At 52.3% G+C, this 15,659-nt stretch overlaps 1 protein-coding gene across 1 annotated transcript in view; it reads left to right on the forward strand.

The window, feature by feature from the left end:
* ARID3C (AT-rich interaction domain 3C) overlaps positions 1-15,659 on the forward strand; it is a 105,050-nt gene that overhangs the window by 77,386 nt on the left and 12,005 nt on the right. Inside the window, exons 5-6 of the mRNA XM_048503287.1 lie at positions 11,689-11,872; positions 13,584-13,828. Of these exons, the coding sequence (XP_048359244.1) occupies positions 11,689-11,872; positions 13,584-13,828 (429 nt within the window). The remainder of the gene's footprint in view (positions 1-11,688; positions 11,873-13,583; positions 13,829-15,659) is intronic.

The raw sequence follows: 15,659 nt of genomic DNA on the forward strand, positions 1-15,659 counted from the left end.
TTTGGATTTATATCCCCCCTTTCTCTCCTGAAGGAGACTCAATGAGGCTTACAGTCACCTGAAAATCTTGCTCGTAGAATAGTTTGTGGGGCCTGGATGCTCCTGCCCTCCTCCATAGCAAAGTTCAGTCTGAGACAACAGGGGGCCATCCTAAAATCAAGAGGGCCTTTGAACATGTGCAAAGTACCTTTCTGTCCACTTGGTGCCATCATGTTTTGGCTGGAGTTATTGGTGCAGTCAGAGAGGCTGGAGATGGAGGTAAACTAGACCCCTATGAAATGCTGTCCAGTGGGATATAGTTGCAGGTAGGGAAGAAGAAGAAGAAGAAGAAGAAGAAGAAGAAGAAGAAGAAGAAGAAGAAGAAGAAGAAGAAGAAGAAGAAGAAGAAGAAGAAGAAGAAGAAGAAGAAGAAGAAGAAGAAGAAGAAGAAGAAGAAGAAGAAGAAGAAGAAGAAGAAGAAGAAGAAGAAGAAGAAGAAGAAGAAGAAGAAGAAGAAGGGGGGAGGGGGAGTTTGGCTTTATATCCCCCCTTTCTCTCCTGAAGGAGACTCAATGAGGCTTATAGTCACCTTTCCCTCCCCCACCCCACACAACAAACACTCTGTGAGGTGGGTGGGGCTGAGGGAGCTCTGAAGAGCTGTGACTAACCGAAGGTCACCCAGCTGACCTGTGTTGGAGTACACAAGCTAATCTGGTTCACCAGATAAGCCTCCACAGCTCATGCGGCAGAGCAAAGACTCAAACCCAGTTCTCCAGATTAGAGTGCACCTGCTCTGGACCACTACACCACGCTGGCCACCCCGCACAGAGCTAGGCTACCCCACACGGAACACACAAAGCTCTCTTATATTGAATTAGAGTGCAACGTATATATAAATATAATGAAAGCAGGTACAGAGTGCAATCAATCAAACAATCAAAATGAACGATACCCTATACCCAGGTTCCATGCAGTACTAAATGTGTAAGGTTTAATAGAAAAAGTGTAGAAATATCTGAACAGATAACAAAACCAGCCCAAAGCATCTAAGAAAATGATAACGTTCACTGTAGTATAGAGAATCCAAACCTGGGATGAATTCGCCGCTCTTGCCTGTTTCATGGTGAAATTATTTCACTTCCTCAACAGTAGATTTTAACCTTTCCCATATCTTCTCAAGTCACTATCATGAGATAGGCAGTTCATATGAAGAAGAAGGAGAGTTTGGATTTATATCCCCCCATTCTCTCCTGCAGGAGACTCAAAGGGGCTGACAATCTCCTTGCCCTTCCCCCCTCACAACAAACACCCTGTGAGGTAGGTGGGGCTGAGAGAGCTCCGAGAAACTGTGACTAGCCCAAGGTCACCCAGCGCTGGAGCTAGTGTCAGTGGGGAGTGGCACAGGCTGTGAAATCTGAATCCCCCCCCAAGATGCCAGCCTCCACAGCTCGAGGCGGCAGAGCTGGGGAGATCAAACCTCGAGTCCCACGCCCAGATTAAGATACCACGAGCTCTCCTTAACCCTCCCTGCACGCCTTTCACATTTTCCGTTTGGCTAAGACTAATCGTCACGCTGAAGAGGGAGTGAGCTTGTTTTCTGCTGCTCCAGAGGCCGGGATCAGGAGTCATGGGTTCAAGGTGCAGGAAAAGAGATTCCACCTAAACATTAGGAAGAACTTCCTGACCGTCAGGGCTGTTGGACAATGGAATTCACCGCCTCGGGGAGCAGTGGAGTCTCCTCCTTTGGAGGTTTTTAAGCAGAGGCTGGGTGGCCATCTGCCAGGAGTGCTTTGATTGTGTCTTCTTGCATGGTAGGGGGTTGGGCTGGATGGCCCTTGGGGGTCTCTTCCATGATTCTATGAAGTCCTATTGTGCTTGGAAGCTAGAATGCCATGTCATACACTTGGCAAGACTGTACTTCCCCCCACCCAGCTAGTGATAATCCGCCCCCCTCTCCGATAATTTGACCATGACAGAGAGTTCTTTCTTCAGCTTAACCTAGGTTAGGTAGACCGGTCCCCCAAAGTCACCGGCTGGCCAGATTGTCCGGCGACCGGTCTGCTCCACCTCTGCTGGACACGCCGGCTGGCTACTTTTGATGGAAGAGTCCCGGAGCCTCATTATTTGAGCCGAGCTAATTAAGCGGCTCTCTCCTGGATGAGATAAGAGGGCTAATTAACTGCGAGCTGTATGTCTGTATCGGAGGGCCTTTGTGAGCTCCTGCCATCGGGGCTGAGGAATCGAATCCCGCTGGAGGTGGGTGGGGGGGGGGGCAGTCAATGCCCATAAATCCGCAGCGGGGAGATAAGGGCCAAGATGCTCAGCTCCTGTCCTCCCGGGGCATCAATCTCAGGGAGGGATAAACAAGGCAAATCTGGCAGCCCCCCCCCCCGCAATTGGCATTTATCTGCCTGCCGCCCCCCTCCTTGGCTTAATCTCCCCGGGCAATCTGTGTCTCTATTAGGGCCTGGCAAAGCGACGGAGCCAGGAATGATGGCGTTCGCCCGCTGTCGGTTGAATCGGCCCAAGAGGCCCCGCTGGCAATGCCGCCTCTGTCACCCGACCTCAACTGGTAGAAAGAGATTTGAACCAGATTTGAACCTCTTTCTAGCTGCTTCTGTTCTGCCGGGCCTGAAAGTTGAGAAAAAAAACCCAAGAAAGATCGAAGAGATTGTCCATAAACATAAGCATAAGCATTTATTGTCATTGTGCACGCACAACGAAATTGACAGCAGCATTCCTCGATGCCCACAATTTCAGACTCATACCCCATCCTCCCTTTCCCCTTCCTCCACCCATCCCTACACAGCCCCAAACACATCGACACGAAGCCGTGGAGTTCAGCATCGCCACAGATCTAGAGTAGAAGCTGTCTCTAAGCCTCTTTGTCCTAGTTTTGATAGATCTGTATTGTCTGCCGGATGGTAGCAGTTCAAAAAGAGGGTGTGCTGGATGAGACGGGTCCCTCAGAATATTTTGGGTTTTCTTTAGGCTTCAGGAATTACAGAGTTCTTCCAAGGAGGGGAGAGGGCAGCCGATAATCCTCTGTGCAGTAGTGATCACCCTTTGGAGAGCCTTCCTATCTGCCACTTTGCAACTGGAGAACCATACACAGATGCAGAAGGTTAAGACGCTCTCTACAGCACAGCGGTAAAAGGACACCAGGAGTTCTCCATTCAGTTGTTGCTTCCTTCAAAGTCTCAGATAGTACAGTCTTTGCTGGGCCTTCTTAACCACCGCGGCAGTCTGTACGCCCCAGGTCAAGTCCTCTTTAATCATGACGCCCAGAAATTTAAAACTAGCCACCCGCTCTACTTGATCTCCATTTATAGTCCAGGGCTGAATTTCTGAGCTATTCCTTCTATTGTCCATTATAAGCTCCTTTGTCTTTGAACCTGGTTCTCTAGATTAGAATCCTGTCTTTGTCTTTTATAGTCCACTATAAGCTCCAGTATCCAGACAGTTGATGCTATGCAAAAGGAGAGCTCAGGGAATCATGCTTAGTGTGGTTTCAGGGCCAGAGTTTCGACTCCGTCCAAAGCCAAACCGCCACACACCAACCCTGCAAGGTAGTTCTCCATTCTTCCTGCAGGGCGGATGGAGAAGTGAGACCGCACAGTTCCCCAAGGTCACAGCCACATCTGCAAATTGGGGGCAGCAGATCTCGCTTGATGGTATTCAAGTGCGGCAGGCAGTTTTGAGAAGCTGGGCCCCATTCTGAGGCTGGGGGGCTGGGATGGTGGGGGGAGGTCAGAGGTCAGGGGCTGCGAAGCTTATTGGGAGTTGCCTTCTGTAGCCGCTCAGGGCTCTCCCCAACTCCAGATCTTCCACGATCTCGTTGCACTTAGCGGTTCACGGATTCTTCAACTTGTTCCTTTGTTCCTTGGGAGGTACAGCGTGGTGTAGTGGTTAAAAGCAGGCGGATTCTAATCTGGAGAACCAGGTTCGATTCCCCACTCCTCCACCTGAGTGGCAGAGGCTTATCTGGTGACCCAGATGTGTTTCCGCACTGCTAGGTCGATTCCCCACGGACAATTAATTGCGTGGTACTCACACGAAAAAACGAGGTTTCAGGCATGCCTAAAGTGACCAGATTTTCACCAGATTTCAGGCATGCCTAAAGTGACCAGATTTTCAGGAGCAGCAGTGGCGTAGGAGATTAAGAGCTTGGTATCTAATCTGGAGGAACCAGGTTTGATTCCCAGCTCTGCCACCTGAGCTGTGGAGGCTTCTCTGGGGAATTCAGATGAGCCTGCGCACTCCCACACACGCCAGCTGGGTGACCTTGGGCTAGACACAGCTTCTCGGAGCTCTCTCAGCCCCACCTACCTCACAGGTGCTTGTTGTGAGGGGGGAAGGGCAAGGAGATTGTCAGCCCCTTTGAGTCTCCTGCAGGAGAGAAAGGGGGGATATAAATCCAAACTCTTCTTCTTCTTCTTCTTTTTTAAGCCGGACGCACGGGCGTGCATGCGGCTGCAGGAGCACACTGCCTTCTGGGGGGCTCCCCTGTTACCCAGGGCGGGAAAAGGGGAGCGCCCCAGAAGGCAGTGTGGCAGCCTTCCAAAAATTGGGAGATTTAAAAAACCCTGCGGGACGCGGGACAAATTGCTTAAAAGCGGGACTGTCCCGTCAAAAGCAGGACGTCTGGTCACAGTAGGCATGCCTCCTCACTGCTTGAGTGACAAAGGGGGTTTCTTCCCGGTTCTGTTGCTCGTCTCCCCCCTTATTCCGTGGTTCCTCCGTACCTGCTTGGAAGAGCAACTTTCTGTTTTGCCACGGTTCTTTCCAATCTCGAGGGGAGGGACGGGGTACTAATCGTCAGCATTTTCCCGCCCTAAAGAATGACTCAGATCCCATTGACCAATCAGTGGTCGCCAGGACTTAGCGATGCGTGCACAACTTTTACTGGTTTCGTTTTCGCCTTTCGGGTCAGAAGAGAGGGCAAGTGCTAGGAGGAGACGGGAAAACGTGCGAGCCCGGTAAACGTGAGATCGAGCAGCCGCTTAAACGATTTGCCATCCACCAACTTGCCAATCAAAACGTAGGGGTGAACGTGCTTACACGTCTAACATTATGACGTGATCACGTCATGACGTGATCACGTTTTTTGTGGGAAAGAAGGGACCCACCTAAACACGGCACAGGGGAGTTCTGCATTTCCAGAACCCGATGTAGACCTACATGTCTTCGCAGAATAAATCGGCAGTGGGGAGGTTGAAACCCCGATGAAAAGGTTTGTTTTAAAACTTGGTTTAAACTATATTAAATTTCCAGTGGGGAATCAACCTTATATTCCTGCTGGGTGGCCTTGGGCTAGTCACAGTTCTCTCTGAACTCTCTCAGCCCCACCTACCTCCCAAGGTGTCTGTTGTGGGGAGAGGAAGGGAAAGGAGCTTGTCTGCTACCTTGAGTCTCCTTGCAGTAGAGAAAGGTGGGCAGTGGTGGGATCCAAAAATTTTAGTAACAGGTTCCCATGGTGGTGGGATTCAAACAGTGGCAAAGTGCCAATGGGGCTGGGCGGGGCACTGACCCGAGTGACATTCCGGGGGCGGGGCATTAATAATTTCTCTGTTACTGTAAAAAACTCTTACTGTACAAAAAAAGTTCCTAATTTCCACCTGGTATCTTTCTGTCCGCGGTTTAAACTCATTCTAGCAAGTCCTATCATCTACTGCCAACAGAAACAACTACTTCTCCTCTCATTGACTGCCTGTCAAATACTTAATACTTTCAAATACTTCATTTTGTTTCTAGAAATCAAAAGAAGGAGACTTTCCTTAAACAAGGAACTTTACCATATTTCTAAAACATGTTTTTAAAACAGCCCAACAGGGAGAATTATCCCATTTTCTACCTTCGCTAACCAGCCACATAGGAAACAACAGGACTTGATGATTTTTGGACCTAATGGAATTTCTAACGGAAAAGCAGATCCAATGAGTAACCCCCTCTCGGCACACACAAATAATTAGTAACCCCCTCTCGGGAACTGGTGAGAACCTGCTGGATCCCACCTCTGAAGGTGGGGTATGAATCCAAACTCCTCCTCCTCCTCCTCCTGCTCCTCCTCCTCCTCCTTATAACTTGTTTTGGGAGGAAATTTGCAGAGTTCAGAATTCTGGCCGCACGCATGACAAGCCAAATAATGACTGGCCGAATAAACACCAGCCCCATCTGCAAGGTTTCCCCACATTGCTAGGCAGTGATGTGTTCTTCTTTTCTCAGGATCTGCTGCTGAGGGTGGAGGCAGCCGAGGATTCCATCAAGATCCTCTGCTCGTTTCCTCGGCCTCTTGCAATATTTGCCCAGGACGGGCGTTTTCTGGGGGAACCAGTTCTTTCTGATCTGCCTCCCGGCTGGGGCCGCCTGACCTCTTCTTCCTCCCCCCCTCCCCTTTCAATTTTTAAATTTGCACTTCAAAACCAAAGTCCAAACCATACCCAAAGACAGAAATCCACCACCTTATAAAGTTCTTATTTCATATAGACTTCCAGTTTTCTTCTACATCAAATGTTAATCCTTAAACCCTCTGGGGGTTGGGCGGTATAAAAATCCCATAAACAAACAAACAAACAAACATTGACATTGACGCAATAATATTTACAAGACTATGGACATTGTTGGTTTAACAAATACATGATTATGGACTTGAGAGAAGGTTGTCTTGTAATAAATTGTTGCATGAATTGGATTTAAAGTGTATATATGTGTTATGAAGTTATAATAGTTTGATAAGTCTAATAGCCAACAATTTGGCATACTTTACAAGAAACTAACAGGTAATATAAATTGCTTGGGCCAGCACCTATGTGCCACGCGTGTTTGTGAATCTTATATTGTTTTGGACATAGCACATTAATTTCATAGATTGTTAACCTCTGCTGCCATTTGTGGTAACTGAAGGGCTTATTTGCAGGATTGCTCCAGTGGGATGAGGTGAAGGAGGCTTATCTTGGCCTTCCTGCCCCAGAAATGCTCTCCTTTGCCCATCAAAGCCTCTGGAACAACACAGTAAGAACAGAGGAACAGGCCCCATCTCTTGTAGATGCCGACGCTCGCTTGGCGACAGGGTTGAGGGGGCCAAGAGAGATCACCCCCCCCCCAGTTCCTCTTTTCCCAACAAAGACAAAACAAGTGAAATGGGCTCAGCCGAGAGAATAAAGCGAGCCATTTTTCAGGTTTACAGGGAGCAGCCGAGCCAATACCGGGGCCATAAATTAGACCCGGCAGAAAGCGGCCCTGAGTGGCGGGAGGGGGAGGCCCCCCCCCACGACCGCTCGGCTGCAAATGGATGGCTTTCCGATAGCAGCCCCCCATTCCCATTCACGGCCACCCAGAAGAAAGGCTGGGCATAAATTAAGAGCTTTTCTCCGGATGGCAGGCGCAGCGTGACTTGCCCAACCAACTCGGAGGCTGGCGCAGGGAACGCCCGGCAAAAGGGGCGCTGGTGGGAATTTCTATCCCAGATCTTGGATGGAAAATGTCTGGAGATTTAGGAGCAGAAAAGGGGGGTACTCTATCATAGAGAGGCGGAGAGGGGGGTACTCTACCATGAAGTCCATGCTTCAAGGCAGCTGTCCCTCTCTTCCTTGAGTACATAAGAACATAAGAACTAGCCTGCTGGATCAGACCGGAGTCCATCTAGTCCAGCACTCTGCTACTTGCAGTGGCCCACCAGGTGCCTTTGGGAGCTCACCTGCAGGATGTGAAAGCAATGGCCTTCTGCTGCTGCTGCTGCTCCTGAGCACCTGGTCTGCTAAGGCATTTGCAATCTCAGATCAAGGAGGATCAAGATGGGTAGCCATAGATCGACTTCTCCTCCATCAATCTGTCCAAGCCCTTTTTTAAAGCTATCCAGGTTAGTGGCCATCACCACCTCCTGTGGCAGCATATTCCAAACACCAATCACACGTTGCGTGAAGAAGTGTTTCCTTTGATTAGTCCTAATTCTTCCCCCCAGCATTTTCAATGGATGCCCCCTGGTTCTAGTATTGTGAGAAAGAGAGAAAAATTTCTCTCTGTCAACATTTTCTACCCCATGCATAATTTTATAGACTTCAATCATATCCCCCCTCAGACGTCTCCTCTCCAAACTAAAGAGTCCCAAACGCTGCAGCCTCTGCTCATAAGGAAGGTGCTCCAGTCCCTCAATCATCCTCGTTGCCCTTCTCTGCACTTTTTCTATCTCTTCGAGATCCTTTTTGAGATGTGGCAACCAGAACTGAACACAGTATTTCAAGTGCGGCCATGCTGGCAGGGGCTGATGGGAATTGTAGTCCATAACATCTGGAGTGCCAAAGGTTCGCCACCACGGATCTAGACACTAGACTCCTATACAAAAGGGTTATGACCATCAAGGCGAGGTGGAGCAGTCGCTGCAGGGTTAGCCTTGCACATGCTCCCCCCAGTGTGTCAGGCGGAGTGGGCCGGGGGGGTCATGCCACGCCTGTGGCAGCCGTGGCTTCCGTGATTTTCAGTCCGCTGCTGGCCGATTGGGCACCACGTGGCCGAGAACTCTGGTCCCGGTGACCCGAGAGGCTGTTAATTAGCCTGGGAGGCGCCGTGAAGGGCTGTCGATGCTGCAGGGTTATTGGAATCGATTTCAGTTTAAACCGTCCAGCCGGGCAGGTGGGGCAGGGAGCGGACCGGGAAATCCAGGCCTGATTTTGCCGGCAGAAACCAGGCAGGATTCCACTTTGGTTGTGGGGCTGCCGACTCCAAGTGGAGAAAGGTGGGGGTTTTAGACCTCAAGAGGAGTGGGATGCAGCGGACTCTGTCCTCCGAAGCTCCTCCATCATCTGGCAAGGAGTTGTCATCTAGGAGCTTTCCAGGGCCCGCCTGGAGATTGGCTTCAAAGGCCAAAGTCATGGAGGTTTGGTATCCAAGACTTGTAGGGGCCAGAGGAAAGCGTCTTCATGTGGAAAGGTCTAAGGCAGGGGTGTCAAACTCGCGGCCCTCCAGATGTTCATGAACTGCAATTCCCATCAGTCCCTCTCAACATGAGCATTGGCTATACTGGCAAGGGCTGATGGGAATTGTAGTTCATGAACATCTGGAGGGAAACCATGAGACTGACACCACCAATGCACAGGTGTCAAACTTGTAGCCCTCCAGGTGTTCATGAACTGCCAGTCCCATCAGTCCCTCTCAACGCATGGGCATTGGCTATGCAGCGGGACTGATGGGAATTGTAGTTCATGAACATCTGGAGGGCCATGAGTTTGACACCTGTGGTCTAAGGCATAGGTGTCAAACTTGTGGCCCTCCAGATGTTCATGAACTGCAATTCCCATCAGTCCCTCTCAACATGAGCATTGGCTATACTGGCAAGGGCTGATGGGAATTGTAGTTCATGAACATCTGGAGGGCCATGAGTTTGACACCTGTGGTCTAAGGCATAGGTGTCAAACTTGCGGCCTTCCAGATGTTCATGAACTGCAATTCCCATCAGTCCCTCTCAACATGAGCATTGGCTATACTGGCAAGGGCTGATGGGAATTGTAGTTCATGAACATCTGGAGGGCCACGAGTTTGACACCTGTGGTCTAAGGCAGGGGTTTCAAACTTGTGGCCCTCCAGATGTTCATGAACTGCAGTTCCCATCAGTCCCTCTCAACATGAGCATTGGCTATACTGGCAAGGGTTGATGGGAATTGTAGTTCATGAACATCTAGAGGGCCATGAGTTTGACAGCTGTGGTCTAAGGCATAGGTGTCAAATTCGCGGCCCTCCAGATGTTATGGACTACAGTCCCCATCGTCGCATCATACTGGCAGGGGATGATGGGGACTGTAGTCCATAACATCTGGAGGGCCGCGAGTTTGACACCTGTCGTCTAAGGCTATTGCGTTAGCAGAGAGCTCTGCAGGCGACACGTCAGGAAAAAATGCGACTGGAATACGGCCATATAACCCAGGAAACCCACAACAGATATGGTCTTTCCTTCCAAGTGTCCCTCCATAATAGAAACCCTCCTGCTGAGAACGGGAGTGGGGATTGTAAACATTTCCAGAGAGGCTCCTGGCCTGAGATTAAATAAGCAGGTTTCCAACAAGGTGAAAATTTTATAAGCTGATCAAATACCCTTGTTGCTTAAGTGAGCCAGCGTGGGGCAGTGGTGGGATCCAAAAATTTTATTAACAGGTTCCCTCGCCAGCCCCCCCCCCCCTCAGCAAAGGAGGCAGAGGCATACCTAGGCAAACCTGAGCCCTGGGCAAAACCTGAGTTGGATGCTCCCCCCCATGGGCAGCAACCCCACCACGACCCCCCCCCCCAATTTTTTTTGCACCAGGTCATTTCTAAATCATCATCACATTATAGAAAATGCCCCAACTCACAGATCTGAGCACAGCAATGGTGAAATGCACAGGTTCTTTGATAGAGACTGGTGAGATAAAAGGTACGAAAGGCTGAGAATCCATGAATTGCAGTACCTGAAAGGGATGAACCCAGTTCAGGGAGTTGCATTATTAGTCACAATTGCTATATGGAACCTTCACGTTCAAAGGCAGGATGCCTCTCGGGGAGGCGAGGGCGTGGAGGCAGAAAAGCAGACCCCATTAGTAACCCCCTCTCGGCACACACAAATAATTAGCCACCCACTCTCGGGAACTGGTGAGAACCTGCTGGATCCCACCTCTGGTTAAGAGCGGTGAACTCTGATCTGGAGGTCAGGGTTTGAATCCCGGCTCCTGCACATGCACTCTGCTGGGGGATTGTGGGTCAGACACAGTTCTCTCTGAACTCTCTCAGCCTCACCTACCTCACAAGGTGCCTGTGGGTGGAGGGGAAGGAGTTTGGAAGCCACTCCTTAAAGGCAGGAAAAAGCAGGGTAGAAATCCAAACTCTTCTTCCAAGGAGCAGAATGAAGAAGAAGAAGAAGAAGAAGAAGAAGAAGAAGAAGAAGAAGAGGAAGAAGAAGAGGAAGAAGAAGAGGAGGAGGAGGAGTTTGGATTTATATCCCGCCTTTCTCTCCTGTAGGAGACTCAAAGGGGCTTACAATCTCCTTGCCCTTCCCCCCTTCACCACAACAAACACCCTGTGAGGTAGGTGGGGCTGAGAGAGCTCTGAGAAGCTGTGACTAGCCCAAGGTCACCCAGCTGGCGTGTGTGGGAGTGCACAGGCTAATCTGAATTCCCCAGATAAGCCTCCGCAGCTCAGGCGGCAGAGTGGGGAATCAAACCCGGTTCCTCCAGATTAGATACACGAGCTCTTAACCTCCTACGCCACTGCTGCTCCTCCTGAAGGTGTGAGATTACCCACAAGGAGGAGGAGGAGGAGGAGGAGGAGGAGGAGGAGGATTCCAGCCAGATGAAACCATCATCGAAGTGCCCAATGCAGAGGAAAGTCACTTGGCCACCCAGAGAGGCAGCAGGGTTGCCAACTCCAGGTTGGGACATTTATAGAGATTTCAGGGTGGGGGCTGAGGAGGGTGGGGTGGGATGGGATGCCGCAGAGTCCACCTCCCAAAGCTGCCATTTTCTCCAGGAGGTTTGATCTCTTATCCAAGCTCACAACAGCAGCCCTGCAAGGTAGATCTCTCAACCATATTCTCATTTTACACCGGTCCCCAGAGGTCCAACTCACTGCTGCCTTTGACCCGACAGAGTTGGGGGTGGTTTGGCCTCCGGACCCTCCTGCTTCTCCGGCCAGACCCTCCCAGCGAAGAAGAGTCACGGACCTCTCCCCCTGCCCTTTTTGTCTCCCTAGGAACGCCCGTGAACCGGATTCCCATCATGGCCAAGCAAGTGCTGGATTTGTACACCCTCTACCGGCTGGTGACGGAGAAAGGGGGTCTGGTGGAAGTCATCAACAAGAAGATCTGGCGGGAGATCACCAAGGGCCTCAACCTGCCCACCTCCATCACCAGCGCCGCCTTCACCCTCCGCACGCAGTGAGTGGCCCGGGAGACTCGGGGCTTGGCTGGGCACGGACCTCTCTCTGAGAGCCGGCGTCATGAGTGGTTAAGAGCAGGTGCACTCTAATCTGGAGAACTGGAGAACTTGAGCTGTGGAGGCTTATCTGGGGAACCAGATTACGTGTGCACTCCATCACACGCCAGCTGGGTGACCTTGGGCTAGTCACAGTTCTTCCGAGTTCGCTCAGCCCCACCCACCTCACAGGGTGTTTGTTGTGGGGGAAGGGGAGAAGGAAAAGAAGATTGTAAGTCCCTTTGAGTCTCCTTACAGAAGAGAAAGGGGGGATATAAATCCAAACTCCTCCTTCTCCTCCTCCTCCTCTTCTTCTTCTTTTTTTCTTCTTCCTCTTTTCTTCTTCTTCTTCTTCTTCTTCTTCTTCTTCTTCTTCTTCTTCTTCTTCTTCTTCTTCTTCTTCTTCTTCTTCTTCTTCTTCTTCTTCTTCTTCTTCTTCCTCTTCTTCCTCTTCTTCTTCTTCTTGTCCCCCCTCCTCCTCCTCAACCAGGCCACATCTCTCAAGCAGGGGGTGGCATCGCCTGAGTGCCCACAGAAGGTGGAGGGCTCCTTCCATCCCCACCCGCTAGCCTTATGTGCCTGGCACGCTCAATCGCCAACCTGCCAGGCTAGAACCTTGGCTTGCCAGCCCCGGGTTGGGAGATTTGGAAAGGGCGGCCCGGAGACGGTGGCGTTCTCCGGGGAACTGATTTCTGTGGTCTGGAAATTGGATGTGGGGCTGGGAGGTCTCTAGGCCCCACCTGGTGGAGCCAAAGAAAATCTGGTGGGCCGAAAGGTGGGTTATGGGAGGAACCAAGGCTGGTTGTGGGAGGAGCCAATGCTGGTTGTGGGAGGAGCCAAGGCTGGTTGTGGGAGGAGCCAAGGCTGGTTGTGGGAGGAGCCAAGGCTGGTTGTGGGAGGAGCCAAGGCTGGTTATGGGAGGGGCCAAGCCTGGTTATGGGAGGGGCCAAGCCGTCAGGAGACTAGTGAATTTATAGAGGATGAGAAAGGCTACCTGGCAGCGCCTGCTTTTGCTTGGCAGTCCAGAGGTTGGTTGGCATCCCCCCCCACCAAGGCTCGTGCTGGGAAATCTGTGTGCCCCCTTTCCTTTGCCCCTTCACCAGTCTTTCCTTCTCACCCGCCAAAGTGTGGTTGTTCCCAGCTGGGCATCAGAAGGAGAAGAAGAAGAAGAGTTTAGATTTATATTCCCCCTTTCTCTCCTGCAGGAGACTCAAAGGGGCTGACAATCTCCTTGCCCTTCCCCCCTCACAACAAACACCCTGTGAGGTAGGCAGGGCTGAGAGAGCTCCTTAGAGCTGTGACTAGCTCAAGGTCACCCAGCTGGCATGTGTTGGAGTGTACAAGCAAATCTGGTTCACCAGATAAGCCTCCACAGCTCAAGTGGCAGAGCGGGGAATCAAACCTGGTTCCTCCAGATCAGAGTGCACCTGCTCTAGCCACTGCTCTTAACCACTACGCCACTGCTGTTCAACCGGACAGCCAGTTGTGGTCACACCCCTCCCCGCAAGGTGTTATAACCTTTCCTCCTGTGCTCTTCTCCCCTGCATGGAGGAGCAGGGAGGGTGAAGCTACACCTGCTGGATTTCTGCCTGCTTTTAAAGGCCCGGGGAAATGCTTCTGGAAAGGGTGCCCCCTTGCCTAGTGGAACCGCTCTTCTGTCCCTCTGTCTCGCAGGTACATGAAATACCTCTACCCCTACGAGTGTGAAAAGCGGGCGTTGAGCTCTCCCGGGGAGCTGCAGGCCGCCATCGACAGCAACCGGCGGGAGGGGCGGCGGCAGACCTTCGGCACCGCGCTGTTCAACTACTCCCCCGTGGGGACGCCGGCCGTCTTGTCTTCCCCCAAGCTCTCCGTGCCTGCCCTCACCATCTCCACCCACAGCTGCAGCCAGATCAGCCAAGTGCACAGCATCAAGAAAGGTGAGAGGTCGCTACTCAGGGGGGATGGCCCAGGAGAGGGCACAGGTGAGCAGGAGGGCAGATGGGCAGGGCAGGGCAGCACCGTGAGTGGGGGATAAAAGGGGATAGAGGCAAAGTTGGATGCAACTCTGTGCTGGACTGAATGACAACAGCAGAGAGGGGGTGCCCTTTTCACAGCTGCCACATCCCCCGAAAAACAGGGCTTTCCCCCTCATGTGCTTGTAGGGTGCCCTTCCCCAAACGGGCTCTGGGTGGCATTCATTGGTTGATTCAACCACAGTACAATCGGTCCGATCCCACAGTTATAACCCAGTGTTGTGACTCCACTAATTAAACCCTAACCCTTAAAATCACATTCATATGATGATGATGATGATGAAGAAGAAGAAGAAGAAGAAGAAGAAGAAAAGGGGAGGGGGAGGGGAGGAGGAGTTTGGATTTATATCCCCCCCTTTCTCTCCTGTAAGGAGACTCAAATCGAATTACAATCTCCTTTCCCTTCTCTTCCCCACCCACCCCCCCACAACAAACACCCTGGGAGGTGGATGGAGCTGAGAGAGCTCCAAAGAACTGTGACTAGCCCAAGGTCACCCAGCTGGCGTGTGTTGGAATGCACAAGCTAATCTGGTTCTCCAGATAAGCCTCCACAGCTCAAGTGGCAGAGCAAGGAATCAAACCCGGCTCTCCAGATTAGAGCGCACCTGCTCTTAACCGCTACACCACGCAGGCTAGATTTTCTTCTCTTGAACATGATATGCAAACTGCAGAGGCAATCTCTATTCAGAAAAGCAAGAGAAAAACTTGACCTACTGGGATGACAAGGTGAGACCCAAAAGGCAGAGAGGTTAGGGAAAGTGGCCTCCAATGTGGAGTTGTCTGATAAAACAGGGTTTGGAAGAAAGGTAAGGAAGCGAAAGAGAAAAGAGGGGGATTAAGGACAATTGCTAAATGGTGACAAAGATGAAGAAGGAAAATAAGACAAAAGGCAGGAAGTTGAGAAGAGAGGCACGGCATCTTTCAGAGGTGGGATCCAGCAGGTTCTCACCAGTTCCCGAGAGTGGGTTACTAATTATTTGTGTGTGCCGAGAGGGGGTTACTAAATGGGTCTGATTTTCCGTTAAAAATTCTATTAGGTCCAAAAATCATAAAGCCCTGTTGTTTCCTATGTGGCTGGTTAGCGAAGGTAGAAAACAGGATAATTCTCCCTGTTGGGCTGTTTTAAAAACATGTTTTAGAAATATGGTCAAGTTTCTTGTTTAAGGAAAGTCTCCTCCTTTTGATTTCTAGAAACAAAATTAAGTATTTGAAAGTATTAAGTATCCCCCCACCCCCCCCCCCCCCCACCCCCCCCCCCCCCCACCCCCCCCCCCCCCCACCCCCCCCCCCCCCCACCCCCCCCCCCCCCCACCCCCCCCCCCCCCCACCCCCCCCCCCCCCCACCCCCCCCCCCCCCCACCCCCCCCCCCCCCCACCCCCCCCCCCCCCCACCCCCCCCCCCCCCCACCCCCCCCCCCCCCCACCCCCCCCCCCCCCCACCCCCCCCCCCCCCCACCCCCCCCCCCCCCCACCCCCCCCCCCCCCCACCCCCCCCCCCCCCCACCCCCCCCCCCCCCCACCCCCCCCCCCCCCCACCCCCCCCCCCCCCCACCCCCCCCCCCCCCCACCCCCCCCCCCCCCCACCCCCCCCCCCCCCCACCCCCCCCCCCCCCCACCCCCCCCCCCCCCCACCCCCCCCCCCCCCCACCCCCCCCCCCCCCCACCCCCCCCCCCCCCCACCCCCCCCCCCCCCCACCCCCCCCCCCCCCCACCCCCCCCCCCCCCCACCCCCCCC

The sequence above is a fragment of the Sphaerodactylus townsendi genome, linkage group LG07, assembly GCF_021028975.2.
Source record: "Sphaerodactylus townsendi isolate TG3544 linkage group LG07, MPM_Stown_v2.3, whole genome shotgun sequence".
Lineage (NCBI taxonomy): Eukaryota > Metazoa > Chordata > Lepidosauria > Squamata > Sphaerodactylidae > Sphaerodactylus > Sphaerodactylus townsendi.